The sequence below is a fragment of the Rhinopithecus roxellana genome, chromosome 6, assembly GCF_007565055.1.
Source record: "Rhinopithecus roxellana isolate Shanxi Qingling chromosome 6, ASM756505v1, whole genome shotgun sequence".
In the NCBI taxonomy this organism is placed as follows: Eukaryota; Metazoa; Chordata; class Mammalia; order Primates; family Cercopithecidae; genus Rhinopithecus; species Rhinopithecus roxellana.
In genome coordinates this window covers 61,920,052-61,937,567 of record NC_044554.1, presented here as the reverse complement: position 1 = coordinate 61,937,567, position 17,516 = coordinate 61,920,052, and the positions used below count along the sequence as shown (strand labels likewise).

General features: G+C 36.5%; 1 protein-coding gene across 3 annotated transcripts in view; it reads left to right on the top strand.

Moving 5' to 3' along the window:
- Positions 1–17,516, top strand: part of MKLN1 (muskelin 1) — a 169,263-nt gene that overhangs the window by 51,105 nt on the left and 100,642 nt on the right. For all 3 annotated transcript variants that reach the window (XM_030932520.1, XM_030932519.1, XM_030932521.1), the window contains exons 3-4: positions 9,889–10,031; positions 11,616–11,704. In XM_030932520.1, the coding sequence (XP_030788380.1) occupies positions 9,889–10,031; positions 11,616–11,704 (232 nt within the window). The remainder of the gene's footprint in view (positions 1–9,888; positions 10,032–11,615; positions 11,705–17,516) is intronic.

Below are 17,516 nucleotides of genomic sequence, written 5' to 3'. Positions count from 1 at the left end.
TGTGTATTGGTTTTTGTTCACATTTGGTAGTCAGATTCTCAATACTTGACTATCCATTAAACCTTGTGGTATGATTTGAGTTTAAAGTGATTGAGGATGAATGGTACGTTTAAGGTTCTCAGCAGAAGCAAATGCAGATCGTCTCTAAAAATAGTTACCTTTGTTTCTAGGCCTCAGGTATTATCCACAAATCATTATTAAAGGAAATTGAACAGTACACACTGAAAGATAACTAAGTATAGCAGAAAATAAGATACTTTAAGAACTAGCAGAATAGCAGAACCCCCTTCCAGAATTTTAGATATTAGAATTAAAACTACTGAAAGATACTGGAATTAAGTCAACTACTTGTATTTAAAGAAATAAAAGAAATTGGACACTAAAAAGTGATGTGACAGATTTGAAAAAGAACCAAATAACACTTATATAAATGAAAAATATAATAATAAAAGTCAGTTTTGACAAGACTTTCCACTAAGCACAGATAGAAAAGATGAAATAGAAGTGAAATTTTAAAAAATATTTTTGAAGGTAGTATACTGAAAATAAGGTAGTAAAGAGTGATGGAAATGAATAAGACCTACTATTTGACAGCACCACAGGCTGACTGTAGTCGATAATAACTATATATATTTTAAATAACGTGAGGAGTGTAATTGGGTTGTCCGTAACTCAAAGGATAAATGTTTGAGGTTAGGTTACCCCATTCTCCATGATGGCTTATTTCACATTGCATCCCTATATCAAAACATCTCATGTACCCCGTAAATATGTACACCTACTCTGTGCCCACAACATTTTTTTTCAAAAGTGATGGGGCCAAGATTTAGAAGACTATGGGAATCCAAAAAGAACTACTTGGGGCCACTTTTCTACTGAGTATCCTAAAGAAGTTCTAAGAGATTAAGAAGCCGAAATAGCACCTTTGGCAAACACTTGGGGCCAGGGAGATACAGGTTAGAAGCTAGAACCTGGGGTGTGGTAGGGTGGTAGACTCCTCTTGCTCTGGGTTAAGACCCTGAAGCTATGTCTGAAGAGAAAGCGTGAACCAGAAATAGTCTGGCCCTCACAGGGGGTGAAGCCCAGTTTCATATCATCCCAGTACTTGAAACTGGATTAAAATAATCAAGAATTGGTAGTATCCCTAGCAATAGACCTACAGTAGAAGATACACTTTTTTAGGAAGCTGATACCCTAGGCATCTTGTTACTTTTAGTTTTTCATATTTGATGTCTATCAAAATAGAAGGATTTACAGATAATAGGAGTTTTAGATACAAGTCTTAAAATAAGTGCCTTTGCTATGTGAAAGGAAAAAAGGAGATGAAAATTAATATTGAAAATTTTGGCAAAGAACCGAAAACTGTATTAAAAAAGGACCAAAATAAAAATGAAAAAGACAATACCTAAAATGCAGATTGCACTTATGAGAATAAAATAAGAATGTATACAAAAGCATTTTCTGCAATTTAGTATACTTTATGTAAAGTAGCAGTATTATTATAGGCAGGTATTGCTAAGAAAATAATTGTGGCCGGGCGCGGTGGCTCAAGCCTGTAATCCCAGCACTTTGGGAGGCCGAGACGGGCGGATCACGAGGTCAGGAGATCGAGACCATCCTGGCTAACACGGTGAAACCCCGTCTCTACTAAAAAATACAAAAAACTAGCCGGGCGAGATGGCGGGCGCCTGTAGTCCCAGCTACTCGGGAGGCTGAGGCAGGAGAATGGCGTGAACCCGGGAGGCGGAGCTTGCAGTGAGCTGAGATCCGGCCACTGCACTCCAGCCTGGGCGACAGAGCGAGACTCCGTCTCAAAAAAAAAAAAAGAAAAAAAATAATTGTTGCCTGTAATATAGTATTGCAGATATAAAAAGTTATTCACATTTTAGTGTATTCTAATAATAAGCTATTGCGTGACCTGCTTGTTTCAAATCACTTACGAGGATAATCATGCTATGTAAATTAGTTTTATTTAGTTTTGAATAAGGAGAAACCTTATTTCGCTGAATGTTGATGTGTTTTTTAATTCTTCCCATAATCATATGGTAATTGCAAGGATTAGGATAAACGTAGTAGCTAGTTTGCTGACCTTAAACTATGGCAAGTATTTTGGTTTCATATACAGTTGATTCTGGTTATTCACAGTAGTTATGTCCTATAAAGTAGTCATGAACAGTGATTTAACAAATACTGAACCATTGCTCCTAGGAAAATACAGGATTAGGTTCCTGTGAGTCTTCAGTTACAATATTTCCATCAGCTAATCAATATATAATCTTGTCTTATGTATGTTTCTGTTTAAAGAAACCTTAATATAGGTATTTTTGATTCATTAACATTGAATTCACGGCCAACAATACTATAACTTATATCATAATGATGTTTATCTAACACATGTATTTTCTCCATAAGGCATATCATTTACTTCAACTACCTTGGAAGAAGCTTATAATTGCAGTAAAAGAGTTATGATCTAACCCTTCTTATGTCAATTAAAAAGACATTTGCAACTGCCTATACATTTTAACCAACCCTAGAGAGTTTTCACCAGTCATCTTGAAAGACATGTTTTCCATGACAGTATCAGTAACTATTGTAACCACATATTTGGTGACAGAGAAGGGTGACATTGTATCCTTAAAGCATTTATGGGTTTTTCATTCATGCTACATTTACGCTACCAGCACAGATGATCCAGAATTAACAGCAGTGTTTTCTCATTAAGGTCTCAAAATATTGCCCGTATCACTGTGAAAATGGCTTTAACGTTTTTGTTTATACAAATTACAAATACTAAAAGTGAGAATCAAAAAGGAGATAAAAGCATAAGAAATGTAAAAGAAATTAGAAATCACCTGAATTCCATCATCCTGACCTCACCACCACCACCACCACCACCACCACTGCTGTCATTTTGAAGATAATTCAGCTTAACTCTATGCATACACTCACACAGACACATACTTTACATAAGTGGAATACCATATATGTTGGTTTTTAAAATAGGAATAACAAAATAATTGTTTTCTTTTTTTGTCCTCTCATCTCCTCTTCTCTAATAACCAATGCTAACAATCAGGTTTGTGCTCATTCATATCTTTATATGGGTTCATTACATCAAATACAAATTTAAACATGTACATGCATATGTCTGTGTGTACTCAACAAACATACTGGCAAGTGCAAGTGTCATTATTCAGATAATGATAGTAGGATCTTGTTACCTACTTGATTTCTATTGTATGAATATCTCACAGTTTGTTTATCCATATACCTGTTGATGAACATTGAATCGTTTTCTGATTTTTGGCTATTACAAAGATGTGCTAAATATTAATATAGAAGTGGCTGGATATGGTGGCTCACGCCTGTAATCCCAGCACTTTGGGAGGTCGAGGCAGGCAGATCACTTGAGGCCAGGAGTTGGAGACCAGCCTGGCCAACATGGCGAAACCCCATATCCACTAAAAATGCAAAAAATTAGCCAGGCGTGGTAGCTCATGCCTGTAATCTCAGCTACTTGGGAGGCTGAGGCACAAGAATCACTTGAACTTGGGAGGCAGAGGTTGCAGTGAGCCAAGATCTTGCCACTGTACTCTAGCCGGGGCGACAGACAAGGCAAGACTCTGTCTCCAAAAAAAAAATTAATACACAAGTCTTTGTGGTTTTAATTTGCATTTTTAAAATGATTAATGTTACCATTTTTTGTATGCTTGTTGCTTTCTTGACTGTTTTCTGGTGAAGTGTCTGTTCAAAAGGTTTGTCGTTTTGAAATTTGTTGTTTTCTTGTTAAGTTTCGAGAGTTCTCTGTATGTTTTGTATTTAAGTTCTTTATCAGATTTATATACGATTTGCAAATATTTTCTTTGCATCCATCGTTTCCCCTTCCTGTTCTCCCCACTCACTGCCCCAGCCTTCCTTCTGTTCCAATATTAGAGGGAATCATCATTAAGCATGATGCTTAGCTATGGATATTTTATTTTATTATTTTATTTTATCTTATATATATTTTTTGAGACTGAGTCTCACTCTCTCCCAGGCTAGAGTGCAGTGGCACGATCTCAGCTCACTGCACGCTCTGCTCCCCGGGTTCATGCCGTTCTCCTGTCTCAGCCTCCTGAGTAGCTGGGACTGCAGGTGCCTGCCACCACACCTGGCTAATTTTTTTGTATTTTTAGTAGAGATGGGGTTTCACTGTGTTAGCCAGGATGGTGTCAATCTCCTGACCTTGTGATCTGCTCACCTTGGCCTCCCAAAGTGCTGGGATTACAGGCATGAGCCACCGCACCCCATCAGCTGTGGATATTTTATATATGCCCTGTGTTAGTTTGAGAAAATTTCCTCCTGTTTGAAGTTTTCTGAGAATTTCTAATCCTGAATGGGTATCGAATTTTGTTGCTATTGTGTCACACCTTAAAACCTTTTTATGTTTCTCTATTTGTCCTAGAGCAGAGTCCAAATTTCTTAATATGGCCACAAATTACAACTCCTTCCAGCAGAAGGTGCAGGGTCTTCTACCTCATGAGTCTTGGTTGGTCTTGTGATTTTCTTTGACCAACAGAAAAGTCTAAGGAAGTGATATTGCAACTTCTAAGCAAGGCCTATAGAAACTTAGAGATAACTGTGCTTGAGGAAAGCCTGTCTAGCTTCTTTGAGGTTGAAAGCCCAATCCCAGTTAGCCCCAGCCTTCCCATTCACCACTCCAATTAAGCCCAGTCCCCTAGCCAGTCCATCAGCTTAATACAACTATATGAATGAATCCAGGAGCTACCAATGGAAAAGCTGTCTAGCAGACCCACAGAATCATGAGAAATCATGAACCACTGTTGTTTTAAGACACTGGAGTGATTTATTACATAACCTCAGATATACATAGATATAAAATCTGGACTTTTCTAGTCTCTGTTTTGTACTTCCTGTTTCTTTGCCAGTTCTTCCCATCAAAGTAAATGATATCACCAGCTACCCTGTTATTCAAGTCAGAAACTACGTCATCATCCTTGATGCCTCCTCTTTTTTCCCTGCATGCAATCTGTCACCAAATCCCATCAATTATTTCTCCAAAATGTGTGTCAAAACTGTCTACTCTTGTCCATCTCCACACTCTTCGAGTCCAAGTCTCCTTCATCTCAACTCTTTCCTGAGTTTATTGTGACAGCATCCTAACTGGTCTGCCAGTTCTTTTAATCCACTCTCTGTAATGCACATTGTGTGCATATATGTGTGTAATGTTAATCAGATCATAGCTTTTTGTTGTGCTTAGTAGATCCCATTGCATTTATAATTCAAGCTCCATGTAATTGCACAAACTGCATGATCTGGTGACTGCCTGCCTCTTCATTTTCAGCACATACCATTTTCTGCCCTGCCTACTAGGCTGCGACTGACCACACTGACATTTTAATAGCGGTGCCTAGACCTAATTTTCATAAGCATTCACTGCTTTTTTTTTTTTTGCCTGGCTGGCTCTGTGCAGTAGATTGAATGGTCTCTCCCCCCACCCCCACCCCTACCAAGATATGTGACATCTCAGAATGTAACCTTATTTGGAATAAAGCATTAGTAAATGTAATTAAGGTAGGGATCTCGAGGCGAGAGCATCTTTGATTAGAGTGGCCTGTAAATCCCATGACAAGTGACCTTACTAGACACAGAAAAGACACAGATACAGGGAAGAAAGATATGTGAAGATGGGTGGCAGAGATAGGAGTTACGCTGTCACAAGCCAAAAAAAATCAAGAGCCACCAGATACTGGAAGAGGCAAAGAAGGATCCTTTCCGGGATCCTTTGAAAGGAGCATGGTACTGCTGACACTATAATTTAAGACTTCAGGCCTCCAGAACTATGAGAAAATAAATTTCTGTTGTTTTAAGCCATCGATTTGTTACAATTTGTTATGGAAACCCAGGGAAACTAATACACCCTATCTCACCACTGCACTCCAGCCTTGCAACAGAGTGAAATACTGTCTTTAAAAAAAAAAAAGAAAAGAGAAGAGAAGGAAAAAGGAAGAGCTGGAAGAAATGGAAGTTGAAAAACTTACCAATAAAGTTAAAATGTAATTCAAACGTTTAAAATTTTACCCACAATGTTCTTCAGTCAGACCACTATGTTTTACTTTAGATATTCTAGATTTTTATTTTATTTTTAATAACAAAAATTCTGTCGATATTTGGTTATTGATACTACTATATATGTACAAACAGATGCTTTTCATTGGTTTTAGGCATTTAGTATATGGGATAATGGATAGTGTGCAACAATTTGTATAAAGGCCCATTTTTACTATTACAGTTTCAAGGCTATGCTAAATGAATTGTCAGGGAAAGGTGATGTCTAAGACTCAAAAGGATGACTGAAGAGTGAGAGGAAGGGGGATATATGGGGATGAAGGGAGTGTGAGTTAACAAAAAAGATAGATGTGAATATCTACCTATATTATCTTAAATATGCAGAGATAAAGAGTGCGAACAGACCCATATCGTCTGTTCAGTATGCAGTTGTATTCTTAAAGAAACTTTGTATTACCAAAAGACACATTACTACACCTATTAATTTAATAGGGATAAAGAAGGTTAATGACTAGAGAATATCAATTTCAATTTTCCTATGGCAATGTAATAAAGAAGTTTTAATAGCTACTTAGAGTGTAAATGGTATGTAAAAGTAAACAGTCCTTATAAAGTAGTGGTTAAAGCTTTGGTCAGCTGGGGTCAGTGAATCAGTAGAAATGCTTTTAGCTTCAACTAACAGAAGGTTCTGTTACAGTGGATTAAACAAATAGGTTTTCTGGTTGTTGTTCCCCACGTAAGAAAACTAGAGAAGATTAAATTACTAATTTACAGAAAATAAACATTGAGGTAGGGGGTGTAGTCAGCAAAATCCAGACTGTGGGAAAGTCTTAAGGACAAACAACCCAGTTTCTTCAGCAAAAAATTTAAAGGGGGAAAAATGCAATTGAGAGACACCAGTGTATTAAAAGTTACTTAAGAGGTGTATTAACCAATCATAATTCATGAGCCTTATTTGAACTTCGAATTAGAAAAACCATTTTTTTTAATTAGACAATTGTGGATTTGTGAACAGTGACAGGATTTTTTGATGCCATTATATTAAGGAGCTACTGTTATTTTTTTCTGGTATGTAACAGTATCATGAATATTTTTTAAGTCTGTATCTTGTGGAGAAATATACTAAAATATGTACAGTTAATATGGCTGGAATTTATGCAGGTTAAAGTGGCTGTGAATGAAAAAGTAAAACTGGAGGTAGGCTGCTGCTGATGAGAGTTGAGTGGCTCACTAATGGTTGTTATCTTTGAGATTCTCTTGGTCATTTCTCTTCATGGTTGCACAGTGATTGTAACTGTTCATATAGCAAAGAGGCAGAAGAGGAGGTAGCATTTGTTTCAGGAAGCAAAAATTAACCCATTACAAACTGCTGCTTGCATCTCATTGATCTTTGTCATATGTCTACCCTTGCCTGGAGGGTATCTAGGAAGAACTAGGGTGGGAATGGAAGTTGGGTCAGCCAACCAACAGTGTAAGCCAGAGGCAGATGACTCATTTTTTATCTCAACTCTGTCATTTATTAACTATGTAACTATATTTCTTCATCTGTAAAATGAGGATGAACAGAGTAACCTGTGTTCATATATTCCTCCCACTACTACTGTGAGTGAGCTATTGCATGTAAAAGTCTCAGCAGTGTGCCAAATAAGAAGTTAGTGCTCACAAAATATTAGGGTTATTATCATTGCCATTCTTGTCACCACCAACTTAATTCTTTTTTTATTGGGGTAAAATTCACACATAATATAAAGTTAGCCATTTTAAAGTGTATAATTCAGTGACATTTAGTGCATTTACAGAATTGAGCAACTATCACCTCCATCTAGTTCCAAAATATTTTCATTGTCCACAAAGAAACTTCATATACCCGGTAAGGAGTATCTCCCTTTCGATCTCAGCCCGGCTTTTCACAACCACTAATCTGCTTTATGCCTCTATGCATTTACTTGTTCTGGGTAAGTCAGATACCTTTTGTATCTGGGTTGCTTCCACCTTTTGGCTATTGTGAACAGTACCCCTGTGAACATTCATGTACAACTGTTTATGTATATACCTTCTTTTTTTTTTCCACTTCATTTGGGTTTATACCTAGGAGTGGATGCTCTTGGTCATGTGGTAATTCTGTTTAACTTTTTGAGGCACTGCCAAATGATTTTCCACAGTATATCTACCGTTTTACATTCCTGCCAGCAATGCATGAGAGTTCCAATTTCTTTACATCTTTGTCAACACTTATTGTTTTGCATTTTTAAATTATTATTATTATTGCCATCCTAGTGGATGTGAAATGGTATTTTGTGGTTTTGATTTACATTTTCCTGGTGACTAATGATGTTAAGCATCTTTTCATGTGTCTGTTGGCCATTTGTTTACTTTGGGGAGAAAGGGCTATTCAGGTCCTTTATCTATTTTTAAGTTGGGTTGTTTGTCTTTTTGTTGTTAAATTGTAAGGGCATTTTTAATATATTCCAGATACCAGACTCTTATCAGATACATGATTTGCAAATATTTTCTCCCATTCTATAGGGTGTCTTTTTACTTTCTTGATAGTATCCTTTGATACTAAAGTTTTAGTTTTGATGAAATCCAATTTATTTTATTTTATTTGTACTTTTGCTGTCCTATCTAAGAATCCATTGCCAAATCCAAAGTCATGAAGATTTGCCTGTAGTTTTTGTCTAAGATGTTTAAATTTTTAGCTCTTATATTTAGGTCTTCAGTCTTTTTTTTTCTTTTTTTTCTTTTTTTCCGAGCCTTGAGAAGTGGCGTGATCTTGGCTCACGGCAACCTCCGCCTCTGCAGTTCAAGCAATTCTTCTGCCTCAGCCTCCTGAGTAGCTGGGATTATAGTCACCTGCTACCATGCCCAGCTAATTTTTGTGTTTTTAGTAGAGACGGGGTTTCACCACGTTGGCCAGGCTGGTCTTGAACCCCTGATCTTGTGATCCACCCCCCTTGGCCTCCCAAAGTGCTGGGATTACAGGTGTGAGCCACCGCACCCGGCCAGGTCTTCAGTCCTAAAGGATTGATGTTGGATCAGTTTTTATCCATTTTGAGTTAATTTTTGTGTGTGATAAGAGGCAGCAGGACCAGCAAGTTTATTCTTACCACCTTTATCATCCAATATCGTGAAGCATGACGTCTCTCCAACAAAACATCTGAATTGTTTTTCTGAATAGCTTTTCCAGCATGTGTTCAAGCAGTGGTGATTTTCCTCTTAATTTTTATAATAGAGAACTATGTGTGTGATGTAAATTGTTCTCTATTTGATTGATCCCATTTTATCCAATGTGCAGTAGGAAAACGAGCTACATTAGATATATCTAGAGTAGATGTGGGTTTTAAATTCGTAAACTTGGCAGGGTTGATTACTAAATCTTTGTTTGCTTCTAGATCTAAAATTTTTAGTGCTGCTTTCAAGCATTGATTTAGTTATTGAAGTAGAGTCCATAGGAATATGTAATTGCTATTTTTGTATTCTAATCTTGTTTTATTTGGTTTTGCATAGTCTGGTTATATCTTTTATTGAATACCGTTCTTTGATTAGAAATTATCTCACTAGTTCTTTTTTTCCCCCTTCACCTGCAGTGTTGGGGATAATGTAGTTTTTGGGATCTACTGGAGTGAAAAGTGGTTCTGGTGGGATAACCTTTAAAAGGCTGTTATGTACTATTCAGTAACTTTAAAAAAAATCTGCTAGTACAGGATGGACAAGGATGAACCTTATACATTTTCCTGTTAACTGGCAATAGTTTTAAAGTTGTCTAACATTTGTTTTAAACAAAAGAGGATAAAATTTGGTTGTTTCTGTTTTTAGTACTTGATTCTAAAGCTCGAAAGGCCTGCTATAGTTCAGAATATCACATTTGGAAAATATGAGAAAACTCATGTTTGCAATTTGAAGAAATTTAAAGTCTTTGGTGGCATGAATGAAGAGAATATGACAGAGCTGTTGTCCAGGTGAGTTATGGTTATGGGGAAGAGAGCTGTCTTCTAAACAAAATGTAGTCTTAGTCTCTTTGTAGCTAATCTGCATGGTTTGGTTTTTCTTTCAAAGGAGAAAAGAGTATTCCTTCTCTTCTATTCCTAATGCCTTAGTTTAATACTGTGGGTTGAGTTAGCTTGCTTTCTTTTTTTTTTTTTAAACCAACAGACCCTAGTTAATATTTTTACCAAAGAAGAATCAAACTTTTTTGTTTCTTCCTTTTTTAATTGTATTTTTGAGCTGTTAATGACTTCAGAAATATTTTCAGCTTTAATAAAATTTTTTGCTATAATCTTTGCTACATAAAAATACAGGCTCTATCCAAAATGCTAACATTAATTGCCTTAATCCAGAAGCAGTGGATTACTGTAAGTTGGAGACTAAAAAGAGGAATGTTTTATAAATTGAAAGATGCATGCCTGTCACTTGGAAGGAGCTCAGTAAATTTGAGTTTTAATAATATTAGACAACCAGGAATGAATGTGTTAATTTGCTGCCCAGCAAATGAAAAATCAGATAGCTAATAGAATGGACAAATGAAACCATGGAAATTCAGAATATATTTGTGATGGCTGGGCACAGTGGCTCACGCCTGTAATCCCAGTACTTTGGGAGGCCGAGGCAGGCGGATCACAAGGTCAGGAGTTCAAGACCAGCCTGGCCAACACAGTGAAACCCTGTCTCTAATAAAAATACAAAAATTAGCTGGGCATGGTAGTGGGCAACTGTAGTCCCATCTGCTTGGGAGGCTGAGGCAGGAGAATCGCTTGAACCTGGGAGTCGGAGGTTGCAGTGAGCCGAGATCATGCCGCTGCACTCCAGCTGGGGCAATACAGCAAGACTCTGTCTCAAAAAAAAAAAAGAATGTATTTGTGATATGGTATGGCCCATTAACATAATATTTTGTATAAGCAAATACTCTATACTGTATTTTATTTCAGTCATGAGAGTATTTCAGGAAATACAATAGCAACCTGAGGGTGAGTGACTTTCCCATAAATCCTTATGTCAGTCCTAGGTGTTTAAGTAGAGAGGTGATATGCATTTATTTTTATTTAGGATAAAGCAGATGCTATTAAACAGAGTAAGGCTGGCTTTGAAAATTTGTTGAACTATAAAGGAAACATTGGCATCTCAGAATTAAATAACTGAATTCTTTGGTGAATTCTAATATGTGGTTTTGTTTAAGTTGTCGGATTTGACTGTGAATTGTTTTTTAATTTCCTTGTTACCATTTGAAAATTTTGTTATATTCGGTTATCTATTCAGGACACTAGGCCCTGTCACACATTTTTAAGCACTGTAGCTATATTCTTTATAATACTGAACATTTTTCATTAATCCTCATATAATTAAGAGAATCCAGTTATAATGCTGTTGATTTGAATGTGCTAGTTTTGACCTATATGCCCATGTTCAACTACTTGTTTATATTGTCTTAGTCATAATATTTTGAGCATTAGTTTGAACTTAAAACCTGAGTATGCATTAGTTTGTGTTCTAGTGCATTTACTAAATTATGAAGTCAGATTCAACAGCCTTATTTTTTTTTCCCACAGTGGCTTAAAGAATGATTATAACAAAGAAACATTCACCTTGAAGCATAAAATTGACGAACAGATGTTCCCTTGTCGATTCATTAAAATAGGTAAGATTTTAGCATTTGGAAATAGAAACAAATTCTTAGTATCATTAGTCAGCAAACTATAGCCCACAGACCAAATCCTGCAGGCCTCTCGTTTTTTTAAATACAATTTTATGGGAACATTGCTACACTGGTTTGTTTACATATTGTCTGTGTCTGCTTTTGTGCTACAGAAGTAGACTTGAGTAGTTGCAAGAGACCACATAGCCCACAGAGCCCCCTAAATTTACTCTTTGGCTCTTTACAGGAGAAGTTTGCTGACTTCTCCTTTTTATAAATTCATTACTAAATGGCAGTTATTTCAAGTGGAATCTTTTCCATAGGTTTTCTCATTTGAAAGTTTTCTAAGATTTTATGGGATCTAGTGATTTAATTGTCTTAATTTTATGGAAGGTTTATCGCTTATACTAAAACAATAGCATTCTAAAACCAAATACTGATAAAATCCTTAAGGCAGTATGTTATGGTTATTATCTGTTATGTTCTTTTATTTTATTTTATTTTTTTAGTTAAATGCTGGTCAGACCCATTAAATTTATTTAATAACCCATCGATAGGTTATAAATCACTGTTTGAAAAATATTACCTTAAGGCATGTATTTCTTTAGCAAGTATTTTAGCTTAAGAAAGTATTTATAATGCATCCTCAAAATGAGTATTTTTCAGGTGATTTTGTTTCCTTTAGGATTTATTATTTAGAAGGTAGGGAAGTTGAGGACTTAAATCCTGGCTAACACGGTGAAACCCCATCTCTACTAAAAATATGAAAAAAAACTTAGCCGGGCATGGGCGCCTGTAGTCCCAGCTACTTGGGGAGCTGAGGCGGGAGAATGGCGTGAACCCATTAGGCAGAGCTCCCAGTGAGCCGAGATCACGCCACTGCGCTCCAGCCTGGGAGACAGAGCGAGACTCCATCTCAAAAAAACAAACAAATCTTCTAATTTATAACCATGTTGCATACTTTTGAGAATATTATATTAATATGGGGATTAAAGTGAATTAGATACTTTGAAGAATAATAATAAAAGCCAGATTCCACATTTTGGTTTGGGAGAATAATTACTCTTTTGGAACAAACATAGTCATTGTTTGCCAATCTATCAAGAGTTGCTGCCGTTTTGTTTTGTGATTCAGATAGTTCTGTTGGGCAAAAGAATATTTAAGGTCTTAAGAAAGACTGCTTATATACAGAAACTGTTTTTGGAACAATTGGATTCTAATATGTCACTTAGTAGTATTATAATTTCTGTTATAATAAATATAAATAAAAACCTATATTCTATTTTCTTATAAGAATTTATGAGCAAGCAAATTTTAAAAATAAATTTAACTTTTGGTTATTTCCTTCTTTTGTACTGAGTAATGTTTTCATCATTATTTAGACTTACCAGTTCCTAAAGACCTTTGCATAGCTTGGACAATTTTATGATTTTATATTTCAAGTATACAAGCAGTGGAAATGGGAACCTTTTCTAGCTCTGTCAGCCTTTTTTCTCCTTTCTTTTTTGCTGCGTATTTGAATATGTACACTTAAAAAATTTCCCCCCAGCTTTACTAAGGTATAATTGACAAATAATTATATATATATTTATGGTTTACAATGTGATGTTTTGACATACGAATACATTGTAAATTATTAAATCAAGCTAATTAACATATCCCTCACCTCACATACTTAAGATTTTTTTGTGGTGAGAACATTTAAGATCTACTCTCTGAGCAATTTTCAGTTGTTATTACTGTAGTCACTATGCTGTACAGTAGATCTCATTCTAGATGTAGAACAGTAGATAAGTTCTACAGTAGAACTTATTCTTCCTGTTTGACTGAAACTTTTTACCCTTTCACCAACAGCCACCCATTTCTCCCATCACCTTTTTAATTATAGGGCATAATGATGTCTTTTACTTGATCTAGGGTTAGTTTTATGGTATTAGGCAAAATGTTAATTGGAGCTTTCCAAATAATAGTAGACACTTATTAGCCCATTTTCTATTTAGAATATTAATATATGGATAACTTAGTATGTCTTACTTTTCTCTAAAAGATGTTAATACCAGTCAGCAGTATCTGCTTCCCAACCCTTTCCCAACATACTCTTAAGAACTTTTTGTAGGCCAGGCACGATGGCTCATGCCTGTAATCCCAGCACTTTGGGAGGCTGAGGCGGGTGGATCGTGAGGTCAGGAGTTCAAGACCAGCCTGGCCAAGATGGTGAAACCCCGTCTCTACTAAAAAATACAAAACTTAGCTGGGTGCGCTGGTCGGCACCTGTAATCCCAGCTACTCGGGAGGCTGAGGCAGGAAAATTGCCTGAACCTGGGAGGTGGAGTTTGCAGTGAGCCGAGATCATGCCACTGCACTCTAGCCTGGGTGAGACAGCAAGACTCTGCCTCAAAAAAAAAAAAAAAAAGAACTTTTTGTTTTAAGTAATATAAGGAAAATATGGAACTAAAAGACCATATGTTAGGTCAGTAGTTTTAGTTTGTCATGTTTTCTTCAAAAGTTATTCCAGTAAAGGACTTGAATGATGTATAGCTCTCTCGGTAGTAATTTAGCACAGACATTTATTTGGTTCAGGTAAATTGTTAGAATTTGACTTAAAAGAAAAAAAGCCTTTGAGTATTTTACATCTGTGTTCTATAGTGACATGTTTGAAAGATCTTGCTGTATTTAAAAAACAAGTTAATGCCTACACGGCACAATTTCTAAATTTAGTCAGCCTTCAATTATTCACAGTAATGGAGGAGAACAGAAGCAAGGCTAACACAATGGCAGATCATCTCCAAGTTGTTTATTGACATGTAACTATAATAATTTTCATTTATAATCAATATAGCTTATTCATTTAAGTTTTGCTTAACGCAAATTGAAGTAAGTTTGGTCATAAATTGTTAACAAGGAAAATAGCCCACATTTCTACTGTGTGGCAGGGGTTAAGTTTTAAGATCTGTTGTGGGTAATTCAGAGTACCAGCAAAGCTGAACTGATATCATTGGACTGCTTTCCTTCAGGTAAATTTTACTTTCTTACGTTACCTTTTGTATAAAATGAGGATATTAATGCCTTTTCTGTCTAATGGTAGGATAGGTAGCTGTATTGGATATTTTCTTGAGTTCTGTTCTAGTTTGTGGATCTGTGGTTTTAATTTAAGAGTGCATTTATGGAAGAAATGATTTCATTTTGGATATCTCTTTTGTGCATTTTTATACTTATATTTTTAAAGCTTGTGTTTACATGCCTTCTAACATGTAGTATTTTAGGGACTTTGATGGGAATTAGTGTAGAAGGAGAGTTGGCTTTAGAAAGAAGCTTGGTTTTAGATAAGACCTAGAGGTAAAAGGAAAATTTAGTAACAGAGGTGAGTTATTAATTGGGAGACTGGATTCCAGAGGGCAAGTCAAAGTTTGGGAAGGGAAACCTCAGCAGGAGACTAGATCAGAGGAAAGTAAACATAAAGTAGAGTGGGATGAGGGTATTGGTTACAGATGGCTCGAAGGGTTTACATTCTGATTCATAGTCACAATAACAGCTGTATAAAGAAATCAGGGGTAGGTGAGGGCAAAAGGAGGTACAGGGTCTTGGAAGGATTCAGGGGGAGTCTTGGTTTTTGGTAAATGGAGAGATGTGGATTTTTGTAAAGGAGTCAGCTGCAGCCTGGATGATTGTGGAGACTTCAGAGAGTGGCTTTTGCTCTGGCTGGATGTAGTGTGAATTCTGAGCATGAAGTCTGAGTATTAAGTCCAGGAAGCCCTTTAGGAGAGCATGTGGAAAAGTGACATTTTAGAAGTGTACTATTAAGAGGAAAATTAATATAATAATAATAGATAACAGCTAACAATTATTGAACACTTAGTATGTGCCAGTTACTGTGCTAAGTATACTTATGTCATTAAATCTGTAGTAGAATAGTAGATGCACTATTTCAGAATAGTTAATCTTGAATTTTTAGGATCTCTCAGAACCTCTTTTTTTTTTTTTTTTTTTTTTGAGATGGAGTTTCGCTCTTATTGTCTAGGCTGGAGTGCAATGGCACGATCTCGGCTCATGGCAACCTACTGCCTCCCATGTTCAAGCAGTTCTCCTGCCTCAGCCTCCCGAGTAGCCAGAATTACAGGCATGCACCACTATGCCCAGCTAATTTTGTATTTTTAGTAGAGACAGGGTTTCTCCATGTTGGTCAGACAGGTCTTGAACTCCCGACCTGAGGTGATCCGCCCGCCTTGGCCTCCCAAAGTGCTGGGATTATGGGTGTGAGCAGTGGCAGGGTCTTGCTGTGTTGCTCAGGTGGCACAATTAGAGCTCACTGCAACCTCCAGCTCCTGGGCTCAAGCCATGTTCCCACCTCAGCCTCCCTAGTAGCACACCACCACACCTGGCTAATTTTAAAAACAATTTTTTTGTAGAAACTGAGTCTTGCTGTCTTGCCCAGGCTGGCCTTTTTATGAAAAAAGGTGACACACAGGGATGTTGATTATATTCATGTCTGATTGTCCTGTGGGGAAAACTGGTGGCTGAATCCTAGAATACAAACTGCTAGCCTTGGGATATGTATTAGGAGTTTCTAGTTCTTTTATTTGATGAGGGAGGCATCTTTTATTAGGGAACAAAAACATGTGCCTGGAGCTTTAATTCACTTTTAGATTTCTTACAGTATTCTATATGCATTATTAGTATTGTTAATGCTATCAAAAATCACTGGCATTTGAAGTGAGTGGACATCATTCTGCTCATTTTTTACATTCCCTTTTAGTCATGAAAATTAATTATATTGTTTATTCATCTGTAATATATGATGCCCTTTGGTGAGATAACTTCATGATTTATCTCCTTCCTCTAAAGTTATTCTTTAAAGGTATTAAAAATTATAACTAATTTTATTCTAGAAATATTTCTATTGGACCATTGAGTAACAGAATAAATTTCACTGCAAGTGTTTTAAAAGGTTTTTGTTTTGTTTTGTTTTGTTTTGTTTTTTAAGAGACAGTGTCTTTCTCTGTTACCCAGGCTAGAATTTAGTAGTGTGGTCATAGCTCACTGTAACACTGAACTCCTGGGCTCAAGTGATCCTTCCATCTGGCCTCCCAAGTAGCCAGGACTACAGGCGCATACTATCATGCCCAGCTGATTTTTAATTTTTTTTTGTAGAGATAGGGTCTCACTATGTTTCCAGGATGGTCTTGAACTCCTGGGCTCAAGTGATCCTCTTGCTTCCGCCTCCCAAAGTGTTGGGATTACAGACGCGAGCCACTGCACCAGGACCAATAAATGAATTCTTAATGAGACTTGGACCTGGAAATCTCTAATATTTTATGTCTGGTGACATATATAGACTATATTCTTGGTGCTTTTTGAGTTTAGAATTATATTTTATGCTAACTCTTATACTACTTGATGGTTATTGCTATGTGATTTAGTAGATAAACTTTTAAATGACACTGCTGCATAAAGAAATAAACACTGAAACAATAATGATAATTTAATATTTGTTGTTAAAAAAAAACTTTTTGAAATACATAAACAAAGGCATATTAAATATCCCAGGAGTACTTCATACATTCTCATGACTGGTTGCTACTGCCTGTGTTCTTATTCACACAGCTTCCTTTTTTTTTTTTTTTTTTTTTTTTTTTTTTTTTTGAGGCAGAGTCTCACTCTGTCGCCGGGGCTGGAGTGCAGTGGCCGGATCTCAGCTCACTGCAAGCTCCGCCTCCCGGGTTTACGCCATTCTCCTGCCTCAGCCTCCCGAGTAGCTGGGACTACAGGCGCCCGCCACTTCGCCCGGCTAGTTTTTTTTTTTGTATTTTTTTTAGTA